This window comes from Canis lupus, chromosome 20, assembly GCF_003254725.2.
Source record: "Canis lupus dingo isolate Sandy chromosome 20, ASM325472v2, whole genome shotgun sequence".
Classification (NCBI taxonomy): Eukaryota; Metazoa; Chordata; class Mammalia; order Carnivora; family Canidae; genus Canis; species Canis lupus.
Window position 1 is genome coordinate 37,675,621 of NC_064262.1, and position 23,191 is coordinate 37,698,811.

At 46.4% G+C, this 23,191-nt stretch overlaps 1 protein-coding gene across 1 annotated transcript in view; it reads right to left on the reverse strand.

The window, feature by feature from the left end:
* Positions 1–23,191, reverse strand: part of DNAH1 (dynein axonemal heavy chain 1) — an 81,897-nt gene that overhangs the window by 43,449 nt on the left and 15,257 nt on the right. The window contains exons 7-16 of the mRNA XM_049097883.1: positions 21,534–21,695; positions 20,713–20,965; positions 6,871–7,028; positions 5,684–5,895; positions 4,771–5,069; positions 3,242–3,392; positions 2,260–2,453; positions 1,943–2,168; positions 1,336–1,455; positions 904–986 (exon numbers count right to left, since the gene is read on the reverse strand). Of these exons, the coding sequence (XP_048953840.1) occupies positions 904–986; positions 1,336–1,455; positions 1,943–2,168; positions 2,260–2,453; positions 3,242–3,392; positions 4,771–5,069; positions 5,684–5,895; positions 6,871–7,028; positions 20,713–20,965; positions 21,534–21,695 (1,858 nt within the window). The remainder of the gene's footprint in view (positions 1–903; positions 987–1,335; positions 1,456–1,942; positions 2,169–2,259; positions 2,454–3,241; positions 3,393–4,770; positions 5,070–5,683; positions 5,896–6,870; positions 7,029–20,712; positions 20,966–21,533; positions 21,696–23,191) is intronic.

Below are 23,191 nucleotides of genomic sequence, written 5' to 3' on the forward strand. Positions count from 1 at the left end.
ACCCAGAGAGATGCAGGTCCAAGATGCCCAGGGCAGTGATGGGGCAAGAGGGAGAACAGTGTCGGGAACAAGAGAGGTGATGCTGGGCTCCCCCTTCACTTTCCAGGGTCTTGAGGGGCCTCACCTCCCATGAGGCAAAGCAGCAACCTCTAGTCTGCATTTTGTTAGTGACCAACCAGGGCCAGCTTCCTTCATATCGGACCAACGACCTTGGCCTGGCTGAAGTGGCGGGGGGGGGCTCTAGAATTCAGGGCTTCTGCCTGCATCTGGCCTAGGACTGCTGACCCTGGGGGAGGGCCACACTGAGTACCAGGCTGCCCTGTAAAGTGGGTGCCTTGGGGCTCTTGGGAGAGCTCCAGGAAACAGTGCCAACTTCTTCCAGGCCCTGACATCCTGAAGGCACCTCCAGTCTGTGAGACAGGGAGGGCAAGGGGTTCTGGGTAAGGCCAGAGAACCAACCTGGGTAAGGTTCTTGGTAAGGCCATCCCAACCTAAGGCTATTTCCCATAAGGCTCTTGAGCTGAGTAGGGACAAATGCTTCTCCCTAAGGACTGACCACCAGACTGGCTTTGCCATGTCTCAGCACTCCCAAGGATCCCAAAAGGCCTCCCACAATCAAGGGGATCCCAGACCTGTGTGAACACGTGTGGGTCAGGCTGACAATAATATAGAGAATGGAGACAGGGTGAATGGGCAGCAGGGTCCCTGGGCCAAGAGGGTCAAATGATTTCCTGCTGCACTATTGGCCACCTGGCCCTGGCTCATGTGGAGCCATGGTCTCAGACATCATGGCTGGCGTTTCTGGTGTGACCACACAGCCTGTGGCTACAGGGATATTTGAGAGCCATGTGTCTTAGCACCTCTTTTCTCATCCTCTGGGATGGGGACTAAGTTCCCACTCACTTGTCATTGAAGTCCTCTGTACTGAGATTGTAAAGGAATTCATCCATGACCTTGTAGTCATTCATGACCTTCACAATCCGCTCCTGCACGGATAGGTGGTAATGAGAATTGCATGTGCGGGACCCCAAAGTGGTCGAGCACTAAGGAAAGGCTGCTGTCTTCCAGAGAGGGGAGGATGGGGGCTAAGGAGGAGGTGCAGGGTGCATGGTCAGCATGGGGCTCAGGGCTCCAAAGGCCATGGCCACCACACCTCCCACTCCCAGCCCCTATCCCATACATTCCACCCTCCTGGCCTCCCAGATAGCATGACTTCGTACCTCCACCATGCACCCTACCGCAGAACCTCCCAAACCCCTATCCTCTATGTCTACCTCACCTCCGGCCTCAGGCTCCTCGTCTCCCAGCTCCCAGCCCCCCTTATGCCCACCTCACCTCTAGCCCCACCAGCTTCTCGGGGATGCCCTTCATCCACTCGCGAAGCTCAGCCAGCTCCTCAATGCTGTTGGGTTTCTCATAGATCTTGCGGCTGATGCTGCGAAACTCCTCACAGATCTGGCGGTAGGCAGAGGGCAATAGGCATGATGGCCTTTCCTGGGGCTGCTACTCCTACTTGGATCCCAGTGTCTCCTGACAGGGAACTGCTCCCACTCCTCCATATCCTGCAGCTAACTCGCTGGGGAGCTGAAGCCTCCCTAGACTCCTGTGCCCAGCCAACATACGCATGGGACTTCTGAGGCCACTTGCACACCCTCAGCTCCATGGAATGGCCCATCTTTTGGAGAGGTTCCCAGGTCTTCCCAAGTCTAGGAAAAGAGGTAGCAGTCCCCATTTCCTGGGACCTTCCATATGGGACAGCAACTCGCAGGCAGACTGCGGGTCAAGGCAGGGTGACTTCCAGATCCTTCCATTGGCCTGGGCATCTGCAGACACTCCTCACCTGCCTAGGGACACCTTATTCATGGAAGCTCATCATGAATGTGAGAGTGAATGTGCTGTCGCAGTCAAAACACCCATTGGGGCCAGGTGGCTGGGCACTTACATCGTCCACTTCCTTGTGAAGGTTCTTGGCCAGGATGTCCAGCATGGAAGTGGCCAGGGCTTTGCATTTCTTGGACAGGCTCTGTTTGACATTGTCAATGTTGATGTAAAAGGGCCCAATGATGACACTGCTGGGCAGTGAGCTGTCCAGGATCTCTTTTTCCCGTAGGTGGGTGAGCACCACCTCCCGAACTTCCTCAGCAGATGGGCAATGCATCTGGTAGGCCCTGTGGACAGTGGGCGTACACGAAGGGCAGAAGGTGGTAAGTGACTGGGAGTCACACCGACACACAGATACCCTCAGATGTATGCACGCACTTGAGGAAGGTGGCGATATCATTGTTATTCAGCTCCAAATACTTTTGGTATTCCCTGGCATAAGCCTGCAGTGGGATCATGGCCTTGCGCACAGCGTTGGTGATGATGGCCCGCAGTTCTTCCACCAGTGGTTCGTGGAGCCCCACAGACTCCAGCAGGGGGTCGCCGCTGATAAAGATGTCCTCCATCACCAGCTGCAGAGCCAAAGGCAGGGGCAGAAAGCTGGATGAGCCATGGGGCAGGCAGGCAGAGGGGTTGGAGATGGGATCTGAAGCCAGAGTGGGCAGCACTGTGGCCAATCACAGACAGCATGGTGGGGGTCAGAGAGAGGGCTTGGTGTGGCATCTCTGAGAAATGCTGTGGACTAATTAATATAGGGCTCCAAGCCCCATGAGCTAAGAAGGGGCAGCGTCTTCCTCTGTTGGGCCTGACTCAGTCCAGTGTCCAGGAAAGGAGCAGGCAAAGCCATCAGGTCACTGGGGGCTCTGGCTAACCAGCAAGGGAGACAAGAGGGGCGTGGAGCTCCAGAAGATCTTGGGCCAGGAGGAGTGAGATGTACACAGACATGGTGACGAGTGGGGACTTCTGACAAGGGGTCCTGAGTGTGGAGGTCAGTCTGAGTCCACATCTTAGCTGAAGAGAGGGGCCAGGAGCTGGGTGGGTTCAAGAGAGTGGAATCTGGCCCAGAACAGCTGTGGCAGTGGTGGGTGAATGAGCTGCGGGTAGAGTTGCAGGTCTGACACACTGTCACTTTGTGCCCTTATGCTAGATTTCTCAACTCTCATGACAAAATGGGGATGCTAATGGTTCCCAGGGCAGCTTCTGGTGAGGATTAAGTGAGCTATTCTAGAATTGAAGGTCTGAGCACACTGCTGGGAGCCCCGAAATAAAGTTGAACTGCTCTAATACAGTGAGTCTGTGGCTCGGGTAGCCACTAGCAGCCAGGCCAGTAGGTGCCCTGGGCCTCAAACCTCGGTCATACCTTCTCCAGCTGGGGCACCGCATGCGTGGCCAAGATGCCCTTGTCAAAGAGGTTGAGCAGAGATGTCTCGAAATGCTCTAGTGGTGTGCTGTAGTGCACTCCCGAGCCATCCAGCACCAGGTCCACGATAAACAGGGGGTTCTTCCGGGGCCTGTGGAGTAAGAGTTGGGCTGACCATGAGCAGGGGCCTGAGGAGGCCTGTGTGCAGCAGATCCAGCCCTCTGCCCTTCCTGCCAGCACCATGGCTCTTGAGTTTCTGTGAGAATTGCCTCCTCCCTCCTTCCAGAAACTTCTAAGTTACCAGAAAAATGCAGACCAGCCAAAGATTACTCCATTTCTGCCACTTGCCCAGGGGTCCACGGGGAGTAGGGAGAGGGAGGACCCCCATGCAGTCCTGAGGTCATCAGGACAGGTTAGCCAGACCCTGGGCATTTGCAACACCTACGCTCTCCCTGGGAGGTCACCATCCTTGGCTTCAGATACCTACTACAAGCCAACAACCCTCTGGCTTAGATCCCTTAGATGCCTGGCCTCCCTGCTGCACTCTGGATTGCCATCCACCACCCATCTGGACCTTTATCTTTTTTTTTTTTTAAGATTTTTATTTATTTACTCATGAGAGACAGAGAGAGAGAGAGAGAGGCAGAGACACAGGAAGAGGGAGGAGAAGCAGGCTCCATGCTGGGAACCTGACATGGGACTCAATCCCTGGTCTCCAGGATCACACCCTGGGCCAACGGCGGCGCTAAACCCCTGCCCCCATCTGGACCTTTAATGGGCATCTCAAACATTCTGTGTCCCCTGACTCCCGCCAGCATCCCTCAGGGCTCGGTGCTAGCGACGGACCACGGGAGTCAGCTCGTCTTCCCCCTGCCCCACACTGAACATCTTCCCACAGCCAGGTCCATAGCACTGCCACCCAGGCATGGCCCCAAACCTGCCCCACTCCTCCCAAGTCCCAGTCACATCATCCCTTGCCTAGACAATGGCAGGAGTCTTGAGCATTTTTGAGTCAGATGAGAACTCCCCTCCGATGGCTGCTGACCACACTTAGAATAAACCCAGCCCCTGACGGTGAGCCCAGGAGGCTCTGCAATCTGGCCGGTCCCTGCAACCCCTCCCACATCTTGCCCAGCCCTCTGCACTCCAGCCATAGCTGCCAGCCTTTCCTGCCCTGATTGCCCCCAAGGTCTTTCTCCCCTCCTAGCCTCTGCACATACTGGTCTCTCCACCTGGTGCCCCTCCTTCACATCTCCTCAGCCACTTCCCCCTCAGGCTCAGTCTCAGTCTCACATCTTGACTCAGATGACCCTGCCTGCCCCCCCAGAAGAGTCCCCTGCCCCACCCAGAGATGTGCAAGCCTGAGCTGGTGGGACATTCCCTGCCACCAGGGCCATCTGGGACCTGGCAGTGCTGGGCACCCTGGTCCTGGCTGTCCTGCTCCCTCCACTTTGTGCCGGCCCAGCTACTGGGGCATAGCAAGGAGTAATGGTGGTGTCACCCGGCACCTGCACTCAGCCAGCCCCCACCTGTAGGGGCTGTTTATCAAGTCCTCGACCCAGACCATGTCATCAGGGCAGTCCAGTACATTGCAGCAAGCGTCACTGATGAACTGCGAGAAGCTGGCCAGCGAGTCCTGCACCAGGAATCGCAGTGTGTCCTGCAGCATGTACTTGAGCAACTCCATCAGCTTGCGCAGCTTTGACATGAGGTACACCTCCCAGTTGGTCTCATAGAGGTTGTACCAGCCCTTGCTCATGTCACGCAGGCTGCTCCGCATGGCCACCTTGAGAGTGCTGATCCAGCTGTCCTTTAGGAACATCTGTACCTAGAGTAGCCACAGGTAGCATCAGGCATCGCCCTCCCCCAGGAACCTGCTCCACACAGGCTCCCCACAGGCATCACACTCGGGGACTGTAGGCACCAGGGTGTCGGGGCAGCCTCAGGATCCAGATGACCAGGGAAGGATCTCCCCCCACCCCAACTTACTGCCCAGCCCTACCAACCAATACCCTCCTGTAACCCTGGAGACCAGGGCTCCTCTGGGGGAAGGAGGGTTGGGAGCAGCAGAAGCAGGACTTTCTCTCCAGCTAAGGGAGAGACAGAGAGACAGAATGGAGCAGGGTCACCTGGTGATGGTCCCCCACAAGGTTGCACCCTTCCTTCACACCCCAATCCTTAGTGGGTATGTGCAGTTCCTGCTCTCTATCCCACACAGGGGGTCTGCTTCAGAGGCCACCGGGGTTGGATGGCAAGTGACTGGAAAGGGAGCCTGCCCTAGGTCTCCTCTCCTCTCTGAGATGAGCCATCACCCTGGGTACCCTCAGCCTCCCACAAGGTCTAGGTTTTAAGGAGAACAGAGGCTCCTGGCCTCACCATTGGCCAGTCAGCTCCAAGGCTCCAGCCTGAGTGGGGCCCTTCAAGCCCCAGATGTCCACACACCTGTGAGAAGGTCTGGGACTGAATCTGCTCGAACTCTTCCAGGCGGCTGTACTTGGAGAGGTTTGAGTGGAACAGGGACATGGCAGTCACCTTGTTGCACTCAGCGCGCACCTTGCTGAGGGCCGTGATGACTTCTGGCCGTGTAAGCAGGGACACAAAGGTGAAGTCCTCCTTCTGCTCCTGGAAGGGGTACTTGGGGACGCTCACCAGCCCTGCAGGGGTGGGGGTGGAGGGCCAGTGTCAGATTGGCCTGGGACACACCAGGGGTTAGGATGGATCTGCAGGGTGGTGATGGAGGGATACAAGTCCCATCTTGTATCCTAAAAAGACACCCACATCCTCAGAACCTCTCTCTTCCCACGGCCTGCCAGAGTGGTCCTGCAGCTTCTCAGTGAGCTGCCCACTCTGGGGTGAGTAAATGGATCCCCTCCAGGCCCCTCTGGGTCACTGACCCATTTGAAGTGGATGAGAACCACAGACCCTTGCCCCCTTCACTCCTGCCCACTCTGCACATAACCCAGCACCAAGCAAGGGAGATGTGCGCATCAGGACCTCCGAGCGCCCGCTGTCCACGCCCCACTCCAACTTCCTAGACACTTCCCACACGTGGCAGCTGGATCCAGGAAACAAAATTCACAGGCATCAGGGAAGTCAAAGCAAGAACTTGGGGGAACTGGTGTCCTACTCTGAGACTCAGTCTGTCACAGGTCAGAAGGGGCTGCAGCAAAACCACCTGCTCCTGCTGCTGGAGGTAAGGTGGGCTACATGTCCCTCAGACCATCAGAGCCCTTCCACCCACTTCTGAACAGTTGCTATCCTAATATACACATTACCTGCTTCCTTCTGTGCTACTCAAGACTACTGGGGTGTGTTTGTTTATGAGAGAGGAGTATGGAGAGGGGGGAGAGGGAGAAAGAGAATTTTAAGCAGGCTCCATGCCCAGCACAGACCTGAATGTGGGGCTGGATCTCACCACCCTGGGATTATGACCTGAGCTGAGATCAAGAGTCAGATGCTTAACCAGCGGTACTACTCAGGTACCCCAAGACTACTGGTTTTTAAAAGAGCTTTCATGGACCCATGAAAGCTCTGGCTGGGTGGGTGGGCTGGGACCCATGAAAGCTCTGGCTGGGTGGGCTCTGGCTGGGTGGGTGGCCATCGGCTCCCCTTTGTCCAGCTTCCCTCACCTTGCCTGGGCACCTTCTCCTCCTCCTTCTTAGGCAGGGTCACGTAGGAGAACGTGTCAGGCTTGGAGGACACAATCTGGTCAAAGTTGATTTTGTTCATACTGCGCTCATAGTCCAGGTTTACCTCTTTGGAGAGACTGTTGAGGTGCTCCAGAACCCTGCCAATGGGAAAGGGGGACAGGGGAGTCAGGGGGCTCCACACACCGCATCACACCCATGCTCTGGGATCGACCTCTGGGCATGTGTTTGGGGCTTCCTCTCCAGATTCATGGGCACACCTCCTACCCGGCCCCCAGCCACTAACCTCCATCACCCTTGTCCCTTGCCTCTTTTGTGTCACATCCCCCTCCTGCCATCATGCCAGTCCAAGACTGCCTATTTTGCTTCTCAATTCTCAGTGTCATCCCAACAAGGCACCTCCCAGCCTGGTCCCCTCACTTCCACTCCTGCCCATTCCAATCTGCTCCTCACAAAACTCAAATCTGAGCACATCCTTCTCTTGCTAAAAGTCCATCCTAGACCCCCACATCCTAGGATAAAGCCAAACCTCTTCTTGGACCCTAGAGGACCAAGAGGTCCTCTGGCTGGCCCTGGCCCCTCCCTGTTCTCCTCTCTGGTCACTTTCTTGTCCCCTACCCCTTCCCACACATGGCACCCCTCACCGCTACCCCAGCTCCAGCCAGGCAGCCCCTCTGGGTTCCTGGAGGTACTCTGAGCTCTTTGCATCCACCGCCCCTCTGGTGGCCACAGTCTGGTTGATCCAGCCACTATTTCAGCCCCACCCACCCAGACTCCTCCCATGCGGTTTCTATCCCAGACATGCTTTGCCATCCTGGATGAGGGCAGCCTCATTTGTGCCCCCAAGTTCTTTCTCTGTCTCAACAATCCAGACCCCTTGAGGGAATTTTTTCCTTCATTCACTGTTGTTCCCCCAGACAGAACCCTCTTCTCTTCACTGCTGCACCCTGTGCCTGGCACAAGAGGGAGACTTGCCACAGAGCTGCTTGCCTGCCTGACCTCCACTTCCTCCTAATTATACCTTACTGTCATTCTAGGACTCTCTCCTTTCTCACTTCACTTAGGAGAAGTTGACATTTCTCAGCTTTGAGGTCATCTCACCTGTCTGTCTAAGCAGGTCGTGGTGGAGTTTGACCTGACTACTAATTGGCTTAAGAGTGGGAACATGATCCAGTTATAATCAACAACTGATACAGAGCTATAAAATCAAGCCCCCTTGTCCCATCTTCTTCAGGACAAATTCTGAGGGGGGTTAGCTCATGCTCCAGTGTTCCCTGTGAGATCAGAGGCTGTACTTCTCCTAAAACCACATCTCTGCTCAGCTGCTTCCTCCATTATATCTTGCCACCTTCACTCCCTTAGAGATGGACTTAATCAATAAATCAATTATACAAGAATCCCCCAAACAGGCTTGGCTTCAAGAGAATCCAATCTACGGCAGAGCTCACTAGACTCTGGGCTTTGTGCTTCTAAAACTGTTGCTGCCATTCACCTGGAGATGAAGCCAGCACACACTGGAGACAGAGCCCTGATGCACTGAGCCTGGCACATTTTGCATCCAATTTCCAGTTATAGGTAAAGCAGTGCATTTTCCCTGTCATCTAAGCCAATCTGAGTCCATCATATTTGTTATAAAGAGCCAAAAATAGGGACCCCTGAGTGGCGCCTGCCTTTGGCCCAGGGCACGATCCGGGATCGAATCCCATGTTGGGCTCCCGGTGCATGGAGCCTGCTTCTCCCTCTGCCTATGTCTCTGCCTCTCTCTCTCTCTGTGTGTGTGACTATCATAAATAAATAAAAATTTTAAAAAAAGAGCCAAAAATATTCTCAATGATATAAAACTCAAGAAATGGAATTCTGGACAACCAAGGTAATGGTGGCTACATCAATGTGGATCTTTCCACACGCTCTCAAAAGACAGAGGAAAGAGAAAAAAAGAAAAGCTGGGACAAATAACACTACCAAAACCCATGCTGTTAGTATACCCAAAATAAATAAAATGCCCAAACTTCATGTTATCTTTTTTTTTAGTTTTTTAAAAGAATTTATTTATTTATTCATGAGAGAGAGAGAGAGAGAGAGGCACAGACACAGGCAGAGGGAGAAACAGGCTCCATGCAGGAAGCCTGACATGGGACTCGATCCTGGGTCTCTAGGATCATGCCCTGGGCTGAAGGCAGCACTAAACTGCTGAGCCACCAGGGTTACCCAACATTATCTTTTTTTTTTTTTAAGATTTTATTTATTTATTCATAAGAGACAGTGGGAGAGAGAGAGGGAGAGATATAGGCAAAGGGAGAAGCAGGCTCCATGCAGAGAGCCCAATGCGGGACTTGACCTCAAGACCCCAGGGTCACACCCCGGGGTTGAAGGCAGGTGCTAAACTACTGAGCCACCCAGGGATCTCCCACATTATCTTTAAGTAGAAAAATAATCATCAGTTCCCAATAAGCTACAGCTCCCCCTCCTGCTGCCAGCCTGCATGGAGAAGGAGAGGAGTCTGAGGAAAACTGTGCATGCAGAAGAGGGGAGCCATGGTAGCTCAAGCGTGGTCTACAGTTTTGCCAGAAAGAGAGAGAGTCCACTCTAACTGCAAAAACACTGACTGTGAGTCCTGGAGAATCAGAGCACTTAAGGCAAGGAAGGAACTTGCATGCATTCATTCAACGTAGCATTCTTTGAAAGGTATTATGAAATATGAGGGGGAAGGTAAAAGAAAAGGAGGACTTTGGAGATTAAAGGGTGATGGAAAAGGAAGCAAAAGTGAAAAATTCAGAGTCCTGAAAAATAAGCGAAAACAATGGGAAGGACAACCCCAACACACACACAGCCATCCATATTGAAAAAGAAAAAAAAAAACCTGGTTTGCTATTCTAACAGAAGAGGGCGCCCGTGAACTAGGAATCTTGTAAATCATCCCAAATCCAAGAATGCAATAGGTGAAAGTAGATGCCCCTAACATAATGCTACTGAAAGAGCACCCACCTTACTGATGAAAATTCTTGTCCATCCCTCAAAGAAAAAAAACAAAGACAAAGCAGAAAACTACCTCAGCACTTCAAACTGAACTAAATATCTTCAAACAAGTGGTTGTTCATATGAAAAACACCTTGAATCAGAATTTCACAACTAAAACAGAAATGGGCAAAGAGCAGGAAGAAATAGAAAGCTATTTCACTGAATTCAGAGGGGAAAAAATGGAAGAAACAAAATTATCTCTGGAGGGAAGGGAAAATTAGGAAATTAGGAGGTGCCTAAGTAAGAATAGAGTCAAATAAAAAATATAATGACATACACTGAAGACCAGAATATAACCAAGAAAATGAAAATGAGGGGGAAAAAAGAACTAAAAAGAGATAGAAAATGGTTAAATTAGAAATAGGTAAAGAAGCAAGATAGATGATAGATGATATAGATGATAGATGGATAAATAGAGATGAGGTAATCTGATAAAGAAAAATAGGATAATGGAACAGAACTAATATTTAAAACTAAAATCCGGGATCCCTGGGTGGCACAGCGGTTTGGCGCCTGCCTTTGGCCCAGGGCGCGATCCTAGAGACCCGGGATCGAGTCCCACGTCGGGCTCCCGGTGCATGGAGCCTGCTTCTCCCTCTGCCTGTGTCTCTGCCTGTATCTATCTCTCTCTCTCTCACTGTGACTATCATAAATAAAATTTAAAAAAAATTAAAAAATAAAAATAAAAAATAAAAACAAATAAAAATAAATAAATAAAACTAAAATCCAAGAGAAATTTCCAGAAATAAAGAATGTCTGAACCTGTGTATTTAAAAGGCCTGTTTTGTACTTAGGAAAACTGACCCAGAATGATCAACTCTGAGATATACTCTAGTAAAATTATTAGACTTCAAAGATTAAAAAAAAACAACAAACCCCTGAGGCCTCCAAGCCAAAAATCAGACAACTTACAAAGAAAGGGGAGTTAGACTGGCATCAGACCTCTCAAAATCAACATTCAAAGCAAGGCAACAAAAGAGCAACATTTAAAAAGAACCAATAAATGAATGAATGAATGAGTAAATAAATCCAAAAACCCAAGCAATGACAGCATGAAACAAGAATTTTATATTGAATCAAGTTGTCCATCAGCTTTTAAACATGCAAGAACTCCAAACTATATCCTTGAGCCCTTTATGAGGAATCTACTAGAAGAGGAACTTCATACAACCAAGATATTAATGGGGTCTAGGATACACTAGACCCTGGCACTCTGGCCTATTGAATATTTTAAGCTGAAGTAATTTGACAAACAGCCTTCTCCTGAAGCAAGTCGTAAGATCCTCATGTGAAAAGTGACCTCCTTATAACCAGAGGAAAGGGCATCCTTAGCTCCAAGATGGAATGACACCAAGAGGAATCCTAATGAGAGGTCTCGTTAAGTTTTCCTCAGTTTACCACTCTTAGCTCATATCTTTTTGTCTTGCCACAATTTCCACAGCCTTCCACTCTTCATCAAACCTAGCATAGGTTTAACCTGTTCAGGTCTTCATTTCCTTATGAAGGGAAGGAAGGAAACATAAATTTGTAAACTGTTCTCTTGCTAATCTGTGTTACAGAGCCCCAGCCAAGAACCTAGAAGGGTATAAAGAAAGAGGACTGTTCTTTTGTCCCCTGCAAGATGATAGGAAGAACTTTGGGAAAAAAAGTCTGATATACTTAATCAACTTAATTGTATATTTAAGACTAAAAAAAGATGGGGTGCCTGGTTAGTTCAGTCAGTGGAGTGTATAACTCTTGATCTTGGGGTTGTGAGTTTGAGCACCATGTTGGGCATAGAGCATACAGTCAGTCAATCACTAAAATTTATTTTTAAAAATAGAAACAAAGCAAAGATAGAGATGAAAGTGGAAGAATATTATGTTAAAATAGTAAGGAGGAAAAAAGCAACTAAAAATGGAAGGAGATGGGCGCCTGGGTGGCTTAGCCAGTTGAGCCTCTGACTCTTGGTTTCTGCTCAGGTCATGATCTCAGGGTCCTGGGATAGAGCCCCTAACAGGTTCTGCACTCAATGGGGAGGCTGCTTCTCTCCTCTTCCGGTCCCTCTACCCCTCCCCTGCTCATGCAATCTCTCTAAAATAAATAAATAAATATATTTTTTTAAATAGGAGGAGAAAGGAATGAGGGAAGTAGAATAAAGTCAAGATTGTTACAAAGGAAATAGAAGGGAGTCAAAGGATACCATTAAAAACAAACAAAGCAGATATTAACCAGTTGAATAAGAAAGCAGAGGACATGGGGCACTATAAAAGGCTTAACTACAAAAGAAACCACTAAAATAAGGTATAAATCTTCCCAAATACCAAAAGAAATTTAAAAAGTGAGGGGCACCTGGAAGGCTCAGTTAGTTGAGCATGCAACTCTTGATCTTGAGGTTATGAGTTAGAGTCCAAAGTTGGGTGCAGAGATTATTTAAAAATAAAATCTTAAAAAAAGAAATTAAAAAGTGAAAGAACAAAGAAAATACAACACATAAAGAAGGAAACACAGAACTGAGATCAAACATAGCAGTTTAACGATAAATGTGAATGGGTTTAACTCACTTATTACAAGAAAAAGATTTTTAATTTGACTCACAAAGTAAGACCTGATTATATGCTGATAATGAGACCTACCTAAAACAAACTAATTTAAAAAAGCTAAAAATAAAGGGATGAGAAAAAATGTATCAGAAAAATGGAAACAACAAAAAGTCAGGTTACAATTCTGATAATCAAACAAAGTAAAATTCTGGTCAAAAAGCATTTGACCTGATTGCGGACACATTTTAATTCTGAAAGCTGCAATTAATAATGATAAAATAACACAGTACCCTCTGTGGACAAAAGACATATAGAAGATGTAAACAACATAATCAATAAAATAGATTTTTCTGGAATACATGTATATATAAACTCTGATACCCTAACTATAGGGATGTACCTCTTCTCATGTGCAAACGGAGCATTCAGCAAAAAATTGATTATACATTAGGTCCACAGAGAAAACACCACCAAGTTCTGTAGAGTAGTAATATTATAAATAATACTCTGATCTCAATGCAATACAAGTAGAATTTATAACAACAAATTTTACTAAGTCCTTTTCATATGGAAAATTATAAAAACCTGACATTAAACAATTATTTAATGAAATCGGAAATACAAATTTTGGAACTAAAAAAATAAAATACTATATATCAGAATCTGTGGACTATTTTATTTATTTATTTATTTATTTATTTACAAACTAGGAGGTTTTTTTTTTTAAGATTTTATTTATTTATTCATAGACACACTGAGAGAGTCAGAGACACAGGCAGAGGGAGAAGCAGGCTCCATGCAGGGAGCCCAATGTGGGACTTGATCCCAAGTCTGCAGGATCACACCCCAGGCTGCAGGCAGCGCCAAACCGCTGCGCCACCTGGGCTGCCCCTGTGGACTATTTTTAAAGCAGGTATCAGAAGAAAGTTCATTAGTCTTAAACGCATTTATCAATAAGAACATAAATAAGTGAACTAAACTCCTCTTGTGCACACACACACATATACACACTATAAACATAACAAAACATAAGCCAAAAGAAGGCACAAGAAAGGAAATAATAAAAAGTAGAAATGGGGGTGCCTGGGTGACTCAGTCAGTTAAGTGTCCGACTTCAGCTGAGATCATAATTTTAAGGTCCTTGGATTGATCCCTGTGTCAGGCTCCACACTCAGTGGGGAGTCTACTTGTCTCTCTACCTCCCCCACCTCAGTTCATATTCTCCTTCTCAAATAAATAAAATATTTTTTAAAAAGCAGAATGGGGCAGCCCCTGTGGCTCAGTGGTTTAGCGCTGCCTTCAGCCCAGGGCATGATCCTGGAGACCAAGGATCGAGTCCCACGTCGGGCCCCCTGCCTGGGGCCTGCTTCTCCCTCTGCCTGTGTCTCTGCCTCTCTCTCTGTGTCTCTCATGAATAAATAAATAAGATCTTTAAAAAAAAAAAAAAAGTAAAAAGCAGAATGAATGAGGTAGATGTAGAAAACAAATTAATAAATCCAAGTGCTCATTTTAAAAAATTAACATATCAAACAAACCACTAAGTAACTTAATACAGCAAAAAAAGAGGGGATGCCTGGGTGGCTCAGTCAGTCCAGGATCACATAGCAACCCCTGCTCATTGGGGAGCCTGCTTCTCCCTCTCCTGTTCCCCCTGCTTGTGTGTTCTCTCTCTTTCCTGTCAAATGGATAAATAAAATCTTTGAAAAAAAAAAAGGGAAGAGAGCATAACTCTATAAAATAAGAAGTTACCAAGGGAAGTCAACATTGAAACAGAAAAAAGTTTTAAATCATTAAAGACCACTTCGCAAAAGTCTATGCAAATATATTTTAAAATCTAGAAAACATGGATAATTTTTTAGAGAAACAAAGTATACGAAAATTGACCTCCAAATTGGAAATACAAAGCTTAAATAGACCAATTCTTATAGAGAATTATAGAAGAACTTCTTACACAAGTTATAGAGGAACTCTCCTACCAAAAAGCACCATGTCCAAATGGTTTCAGAAAGGAATAACCAGATAACCTCAGTACAACACAAATTGTTCCAGAGTACTGAAAATGAAGGAAAAACGTCAATATTCTTCTTATGAAGCAAATATAACTTACTTCAAACCTGATAATGACAGTATAAAAAACATTATGAACCAACATCACTTATATTGATACAAAATTTCTAGAAAGCATACTAACCAACAGAATCCAATACCACATTAAAAAAAAAAAAGATATGCCATAGCTAGGTTCATGGGATTTATTAAAGAAATCCAAAGTTGTTTCAATATTAGGAAATCAGTTAATATGATACACCATGTTAATGATATAGGAGACAAATCATATTATCTCCGTAAGTATTTTAAAAGCCTGTGACAAATAAACGCTTAAGAAAACAGAAGTTTCAATGGATATGTTATTAAATAAAGTCCTAAAGCTAGCATTTTCTTAAGGGGAAAACTTAAGAAAGGGGAGGTACTTCCACTAACATTAGAAACAATGTAAGGATCCCTACTATCTCCACTACTATTCAATATTGTACTAGAAGTATTAGAAAATGCAATTAGGAAAGAGAAAGTGATTAGAGGAATAAGAATTGGAAAGAATAAGTAAAATTATCTCTATTTACAGGTAATGTGTACTTAGAAAGCCTTGGAGAATCAATGATAAAACGCATCAAACAATTCAGTAAGGATTGTTTATAACAGGATATAAAATTAGCATATGCAAATCAGTAGACACAATAATAGAGAAAATCCATTTATAATAGCAACAAAGAAGATAAAATACTTAATAAATATGCAAAACCTTCTGGGAAATCATAAAGCATCCCTTAAAGACAGAAAAGTAGTCTTGAACAAATGAGTAAACATTCTTTGTCCTTAGGTAGAACAGTTTAAGATCCTAAAGATGTCAGCTATACCTAAGGTAATTTAAAAATATAAGGCAATCTCATTAAAAATAAAAGTGGGGGGGCGGGGATCCCTGGGTGGCTCAGCAGTTTAGCGCCTGCCTTTGGCCCAGGGCGCGATCCTGGAGTCCCGGGATCGAGTCCCGCGTCGGGCTCCCTGCATGGAGCCTGCTTTTCCCTCCTCCTGTGTCTCTGCCTCTCTCTCTCTCTCTATCATAAATAAATAAAATTAAAAAAAAATACAAAGTGGGTTTTTTCATTTTATTTATTTATTTTTTATTTTTTATTTTTTTAAAAGATTTATTTATTTATTCATTCAGAGAGAGCGAAGAGAGAGGCAGAGACACAGGCAGAGGGAGAAGCAGGCTCCATGCAGGAAGCCCGATGTGGGACTCGATCCTGGGTCTCCAGGATCACACCCCGGGCCGCAGGCGGCGCTAAACCGCTGTGCCACCGGGGCTGCCCTATTTATTTATTTTTTAAAGATTTTATTTATTTATTCATGAGAGACACAGAGAGAGGAAGAGGGAGAGGCAGGCTCCCCACAGAAAGCAGAGGGAAAGGCAGGCTCCCCACAGAAAGCCTGATGTGGAACTCTGTCCCAAGACCTCAGGATTATGACCTGAGCCAAAGACAGACATTCAACTACTGAGCCACCCAGGCACCCCAAAGTGTTTTTTTTTTTTAAAGAGACAGATAGCACAAGCTGTTGGAGGGGCAGAGGGTGAAGGAGAGAAAGAATCCCAAGCAGGCCTCAGTTTTAGGGCAGAGCCCGAGTAGGGGCTCAATCCCATGACCCTGAGATCATGACCTAAGCCAAAATCAAAAGTCAGATGCCCAACCAACCAAGCCACCCAGGTACCCCCAAAATACAAAATGTTTTTAAAATAGAACAAGAGGAGTTGATACAATGCTCATGGGAAAATAAGCATGCAAATTGCCATCAAAACCCTAACAATGACAACAACAAAATCTCAACATCTTTTGCAAAAATAGAAAAATCCATCCTAAAATTTCCTAAAATTCATATGGAACCTCAAGGGACCTAATTAACCAAAACAATCTTGAAAAAGAACAAAGTGGGAGGACTCACACTTCCTGGTTTCAAAACTTACTGTAAAGCTGCAGTAATCAAAACAGTGTGGTACTGGCATAAAGATACATAGACCAAAGAAAGGGAACAAAGAATCCAGAAATGAACTCTCAAATACATATAGGTCAAATGATTTTCGACAAGGGTGCCAAGATCATTCAATGGGGGAAAGAACATTCTTTTCAACATACTGTGCTAGGAAAACTGGATCTCCACATGCAGAAGAATAAAACTGGACCCTTACCTAGCCCCATATATAAAAATTAACTCAAAATGGATCAAAGATGGGGATCCCTGGGTGGCTCAGGGGTTTGGCACCTGCCTTCAGCCCAGGACGAGATCCTGGAGGCCTGGGATCGAGTCTGGCGTCAGGCTCCCTGCATGGAGCCTGCTTCTCCCTCTGCCTGTGTCTCTGCCTCTCTCTCTCTCTCTCTCTCATGAATAAATAAATAAAATCTTTAAAAAAAATGGATCAAAGATCTAATGTGAGAGCTAAAATATAAAACTCATAGAACAGATGGGGGAAAGCTTCATGACATTGGATTTGGAAATCATATCCTGGCTATGACACTAAACGTGCAGGCAACAAAAGAAAAAATAGAAAAATTAGAATTCATCAAAATGAAAAACCTTGTGTTCTAGTAACATAAAACACACTATCAACAGAATAAAAAGGCAAACCATGAGATGGGAGATAGTACCATATTCTGATGAAGGATTAATAACCAGAATATATAGACAACTCATAAAGCTCAACAACAAAAACCTAACAATTGGATTCAAATACAGGCAAAGAATTTTAATAGACATTTCTCCAAAGAAGGACCTACTAATGGCCAATAAGCACATGAAAAGATGTCAACATCACTACTAATCATTAGGGAAATGCAAATAAACACCACAATGAAATACCACTTTACATCCATTAGGATAATTATTGTAAAGGGGGAAAAAAACCCAAAGAAACGTTGGTGAGGACATGAAGAAATTAGAACCCTGGTGCCCCATCGATGGGAATATAAAACAGAACAGCTGCTAAGGCAGCTGAATAATGGCATCTCAAAAATTATAAACAGGGTTTTGCAGATGCCGCTGACACCACCTGGAGCTGCCCTGTGCCACCCTGCCAAGGTCAACTCCATGATATTCTTAGATATTGAACCCTTGGACCATGTATCCTTCAAATCATTTGCAAAGTTCCAAAGATAGTGAAAAACTGAGGACTAGAGAGAAAAGATTTGGTTATAAACGTTCCTGATTTGACACACTTATTCCAGGATTTATGTACCAGGGTGGAAGCTTCACACACCATAATGGCACTGGTGGTGAGTCCATCTAGAGGGAGAAATCTGATGATGAGAATTTCATCCTGAAGCACGAGACCTGGCTTCTTGTCCGTGGCTAATGCGGGATCCAACACAAATGTTACTGGTTTTTCATCCATACTACCAAGACTGAGTGTTTGGGTGGCAAGCATGTGGTCTTTGGCAAGGTGAAAGAGGGCATGGGTACCATGGAAAACATGGAGTGCTCTGGGTCCAGAAAAGGCAAGAGCAGCAAGAAGCTCACGATTGCCAACTGTGGACAGCTCTAATAAATTTGATGTGTGTTTTATCTTAACTACCAGACGGTTCCTTCTCCCACCTGTTGATAATAGCCTATAACCTATGCTTTCACTGCAATCCTTTGGGTTCCATGTTTTCCTTACCCCCTTCAAGTCCAGATAGATTGCAGAGGTAAGTTTATGAAATAAAAACTAAACGACAACAACAAACAGAACTACCATATGACCTATCAACTCCACTTCTGGGTATACACCCAAAAGAATAGAAAGCAGGGACACAAAGAGAGATTTGTACACCCATGTTCACAGCAGCCTAAGTGTCCATCCACAGATAAGTGGATAAACAAGATGTGGTATATGCATATAATGGAATATGAAAAGGAAAAAAATGGAAGGAAATCCCCACACCTGCTACAACATGCAAGAACCTAGAAGATGTTACGCTCTGTGAATTAAGCCAGGCACAAAAGGACAAAGCCTGTATGATTCGGGGCGGGGGGGGGTGGGGGATGAGAATGGGGAGTTACTGTTTCATGAGTACAGTTTCACAAAGTTCTATAGATGGACAGTAGTGATCGTTGCACAACTTTGAATGCACTTAATTCCACTGAGCTGTACACTTAAAAATGGTTAAAATAGTAAATTTTCTGTTATGTATATCTTGCCACAGTCTTGAAAAATAACTAATTAAAACAAACAAACATGCAAGAAGAGCCAGAAAAACACTGAAAGGGAAGAGCTACAAAGGGGGCTGGCCCCTACAAGACATGAAAACATTCTGTGAAACATCTATAGTTAAACTCTAGTGCAAGTGCATAAATAGACAAACAGAACAATGGAATAGAACAGAAAATCCAAACAAAGATCTGAATGCACATGAAAATTAGTGTATGATAAAGGTGGCATCTTGAACCACTGAGCAAAATATGGAGGTTTTAATAAATGCTGATGGCATTTAATAAACTATTTAATAAATGCTGGTCATTTGACAAAAGATGTAGCTGGATCCATACCATACATTGTACATAAGGATGGAACAAGGATATGAAACCATGCAAGTACAGGAAAAAATCCTCAGTATGAGGAAAGGCCCTCTATGACTCAAAACCCAGATGTAATAGAAGAAATTATTAATAACATTGTTTAGATAAATATTTTAAGAGTTATATTGCAAAAATTACCATAAGCAAAGTCAAACTACAACTAATAAACCAGGAGAAAATATTTATAGCATAAATCACAAAGGAAGGACCAATATCCCTAATATATAATGAACACTTAAAATCAGAGAGAGAAAAAAAGCTCAAAAGCCTGAGGGGGAAAAATGGGCAGAAGACAATGAATAGGTGAGTCATAAAAATATATAAAACTTGCCCTTAATCATGTGAAAAGATGGAAAAAATTGCTCAGCCTCACTTATAACACTTCGGACTTACTTACCTTGCTCATATACTTATCTTCCAGACTGGCAAAAAAAATCACATAGCATGACAACACACTCTCAGCAAAGCTGTGGGGAAACGGGCACTCACACTGCTGGTAAGTATACAAAACCCTAGGGCACAACCCTAGCAGAGGGAATTTGGCAACAGCAAACCAAACTACATATGTGCTTATCTTTTCACCTAGCAATCCCATTTCTCAGCTACCCTTAAAGCTACCCCTCCATCACTAGGAATATATAAATGCACAAGGTTATTCATGGTAGCACTGTTTATGATTGCAACATACTGGAAATGACCTACATGCCTATATAGTAGGGAACAGTCAAATAAACCACAGTACATGTGGTTCGTTCACACACTAGACAGCTATGCGGCTATGAAAAAGGAGGAAGGAAATCTCAATGAACTTGTATGGGTTGATTTCCAGGATGTTTCCCCCCGGGGCAAAGAGAAAAAGAAAACTGAATGTGTATCAAAGTCTACTTAGTAAGGTCTTTCTTTTTAAAGAGTATGAATTAGCATTTGAACGACTTTCTGTGTATTTTAGGACTGAGCAAACAAATACACCATGAACAATGAATGGGAGTTGGTTTTCTTCTGGAGACAGAAGTAACAAATATGTGTAAGTGAGAAGAAGCCATGTGATGTTGGGGTGGGTTTGAAGGTATCATTAGGAACCCATGTTTTTTAATGGATAGATCGATAGAGACAGACATGGGTGTGTGTGAAGGTTATACATAATAATAATGAAAGGTCATAACATGCAGATTCCCTAGATTTGACTGGTCTAAGAGCTTCACAGCAATGATTTTCTAGTAACAATGAGCATATCTGATGCCCAGATCTTGGCTTCTAAATACTACTCCCCACTGAAAGGAATCAGGGCTCCTTGGAGACATAGCTGATTTCAAGGCTAGGTCTGGGGAAGTGCAAGATGAGCCCAGAACTTCTTGCTATGCCCAAAAGTACAGACGTGTTCAAAGAACAATAGGAACACATTAGAAGGACACAGAAATCAGCTTGAAGAGGCTCCCTCTGGCCAAATCTGGGACAATTTAGGCATCGAAATATAAAATAGTAGTAACAGATTATAAAATAACAACCCATGAGTCAACATTGGTCATGAGAGATCTGGAGACAAACAAGACACTGCTTGGAGTCTAAGAAGTCCACAGTGCAGTGGGCAAAGTGGCCTACAGATGAGCGCTGAGGGAGCACTGCCCCCTAGGCTCCTGGAGGAAGTGACATTCGGGGATGGAAAGGTCTGCTGGGGACTCACGAGGACCCTTTGCGCATCCGGGGTGTGCTCATGGCCCACTGCTTGATCTTGTTCAGGCTCTGCTCACTGATGAGCTGGCGGCCCTCGGAGGGCATGCAGTCCACGTACAGATTGTACAGCAGCAGAGCCTCTGTGTTCTTGCGCAGGGCATTGGCTTGGACCACGCGTTGCGTGAACACACGGGGGTCCTCAGCGCAGAAGAGAAGCTGGATCCGAGGCACCCAGTACTGGCAGGTGAGGAGGGGGGGCCTTCCTGGGGCCGGGTGGGAGGGAGAAGGGAACACACAGCACAGTCAGACTCTCAGGGTTGGAACACTGGGTTCCAGCCTTGCTCTGCTGCCGATGCTTGGTGGCCCTAAGCGAGTGGTTTCCCCTCTCTGACACCCTGTCACATCTGTCAAATGGGCACAACAACACTCCTTGGCCCTGTACACTGTGCAGTTTGCCATGGGTAGATGTGAAAAGTGCTTTGTAAACTGTAAAGAGCTGTGCACAGAGCCCCACAGGGGTGGCATCCATGGTACCACTCCTCACTGCCACACCTGGGGCAATGATGGGCCTTGGATGCCTTCTCTGCATCATGTTGGAAGTGACCCTGTCAGTGGCTCAGAGTGAGCATATCCAATAATGGCCATTTGCCCTTCCTGGGGTCTCTGAGTGATGAGCCCTCTGGTTTTCACTGGTCAGGGGACAGACAGCCACAGGACAAACAGCAAGGAAGAATTCAGGCCTGGTGTGGCTGTCTGTACTGTGGGGCAGGGATTGGCCTCAGTCACAGGCCTGTGTGGGGGTGTGCAGGGGGTGGGGCAGAGAGCTCATACCTTCAGCGGTGATGCCTCCATTCAGGATGGGCTTCCCCATCTCATCTCTCACCAAGCCTCTCTGCTCTGTCTTATGCACCAGGTACAGCTTCTTCTCCTTGTCATAGTCCAGGACACCCACACTGCACCATTCATACTTCAGCTTCTGACTTTTGGGGTCCTCTGAAACAGGAGGGGAACCCACTAGTGCTCCATGCCATAGGGCCAAGAGGGGCCTCTGAGTGTGAGCAGCAGGCGCTAGGGAACAAGTCTCAGTGGCTACCAGTCTGGCCTCCCTCTCTCTAAGATAGACCCCCTCTAACTCCAGCAAAGCAGGAACACTGCTTTCTTCCCAGCTGAACTGGCCTCTGAGCGACCCCTGGTGAACAGGACCCAGAAGGACCAGGCTTCTCTGTCCTCATGCTCCGCATGACCCCAGACAGAGACAAGAGGGCAGACAGAGACACAGGCCAGCAGGCCTGGGACAGGAGGTGGGAAAGCCCCTGGCACATGGAGACCTGTGGAGGGGGCAGTTGTAAAGCCCCTCGTGTATGAACTGGACCTCTTCAAGGTGACCAAAGCCAGAGTGAACCCCTTCCTGTGGCAGTTGAGACCCTAGGGCCCTTGTATCAGGACAGGTCAGGGCAATGTAGAAGATTACTGCCTTGCAGCCACCCCAAAGTGGGCCTTAGGGCCTGTTTGGTCAAGATGAGCCTCCCACACGTTTCCTGGGCTGAAAGCCTTTGCTCTATTCTCCAGCTCATCTCCTCCACTACCAGCCCTATGCATTTGCATTTCTCTCCAGCCACACTGCATGTCTGGATGTTCCCATGACTTTGGAGGTTAATTCTGCCTCAGGGCCTTTGTATGGGCTATACTGTCTGCCTGGAATAGTCTTTGCTTAGGTCACCTTATTGCTGCTTTGTTCCTTGCTCAAATGGCTTCTCCTTGGAGAGAGCATCTCTGCCTAAAAGAGCACATTTGCTCCAGGCACTCTCTGACTTGATACCCTAAATGTGTCCCTCGCAGAACCTAAAGTCACACTATGGATGCATCCTATCCTGGCTCTGGTCAGCCTCCTTATACTAGGAGCAGCTCCCCAAGGGCAGGCATGACACATGGTCACAGCTGTGTCCCCATACTTAGAATGGAAACTGGTACCTAGTCGGTTTCAATATACTTCTGTAGAAAGAAGATGCACATGGCACGGTGCCTAGAGGGAATGCCTTAAAATAAACTGATGGGTGCTACAGACTGGGTTGAGGAAAAATGGCTGGAATTTCAAGGAAATGCTACCTGCTGATTGATGCTGGAAAGATGAGTAAAGGAGCTTGTTGTGGTAAACCTCATTGGCTGTACTTCTGTTTTGCTTTTCCCTTCTTCCCTTCCCTTCCCTTCCTATAAGCTTCTTTTTTGAAAATGCTGGCCTGTCTTGGCTCAACTTAGAGAAAAAGATGTCACTGAAAGCCCCCAGCAGAACACCAGGGGTTTCTGGCAGAAATGCTTCCTGCCAGCCTCTCCCCCCACCTGTGCTACTGCCCCAAGGCAGGGCCCATGTGAAGAGGTGCCAGCAGAAGCACTTTGGGGAGGCTGGTACTTGGTACATTTAAGGTTAACGCAGCCGCACACCTTCTGGTTTTATCACCAGGAACTGGAGATCTGGGAACAATTGAGTTAAA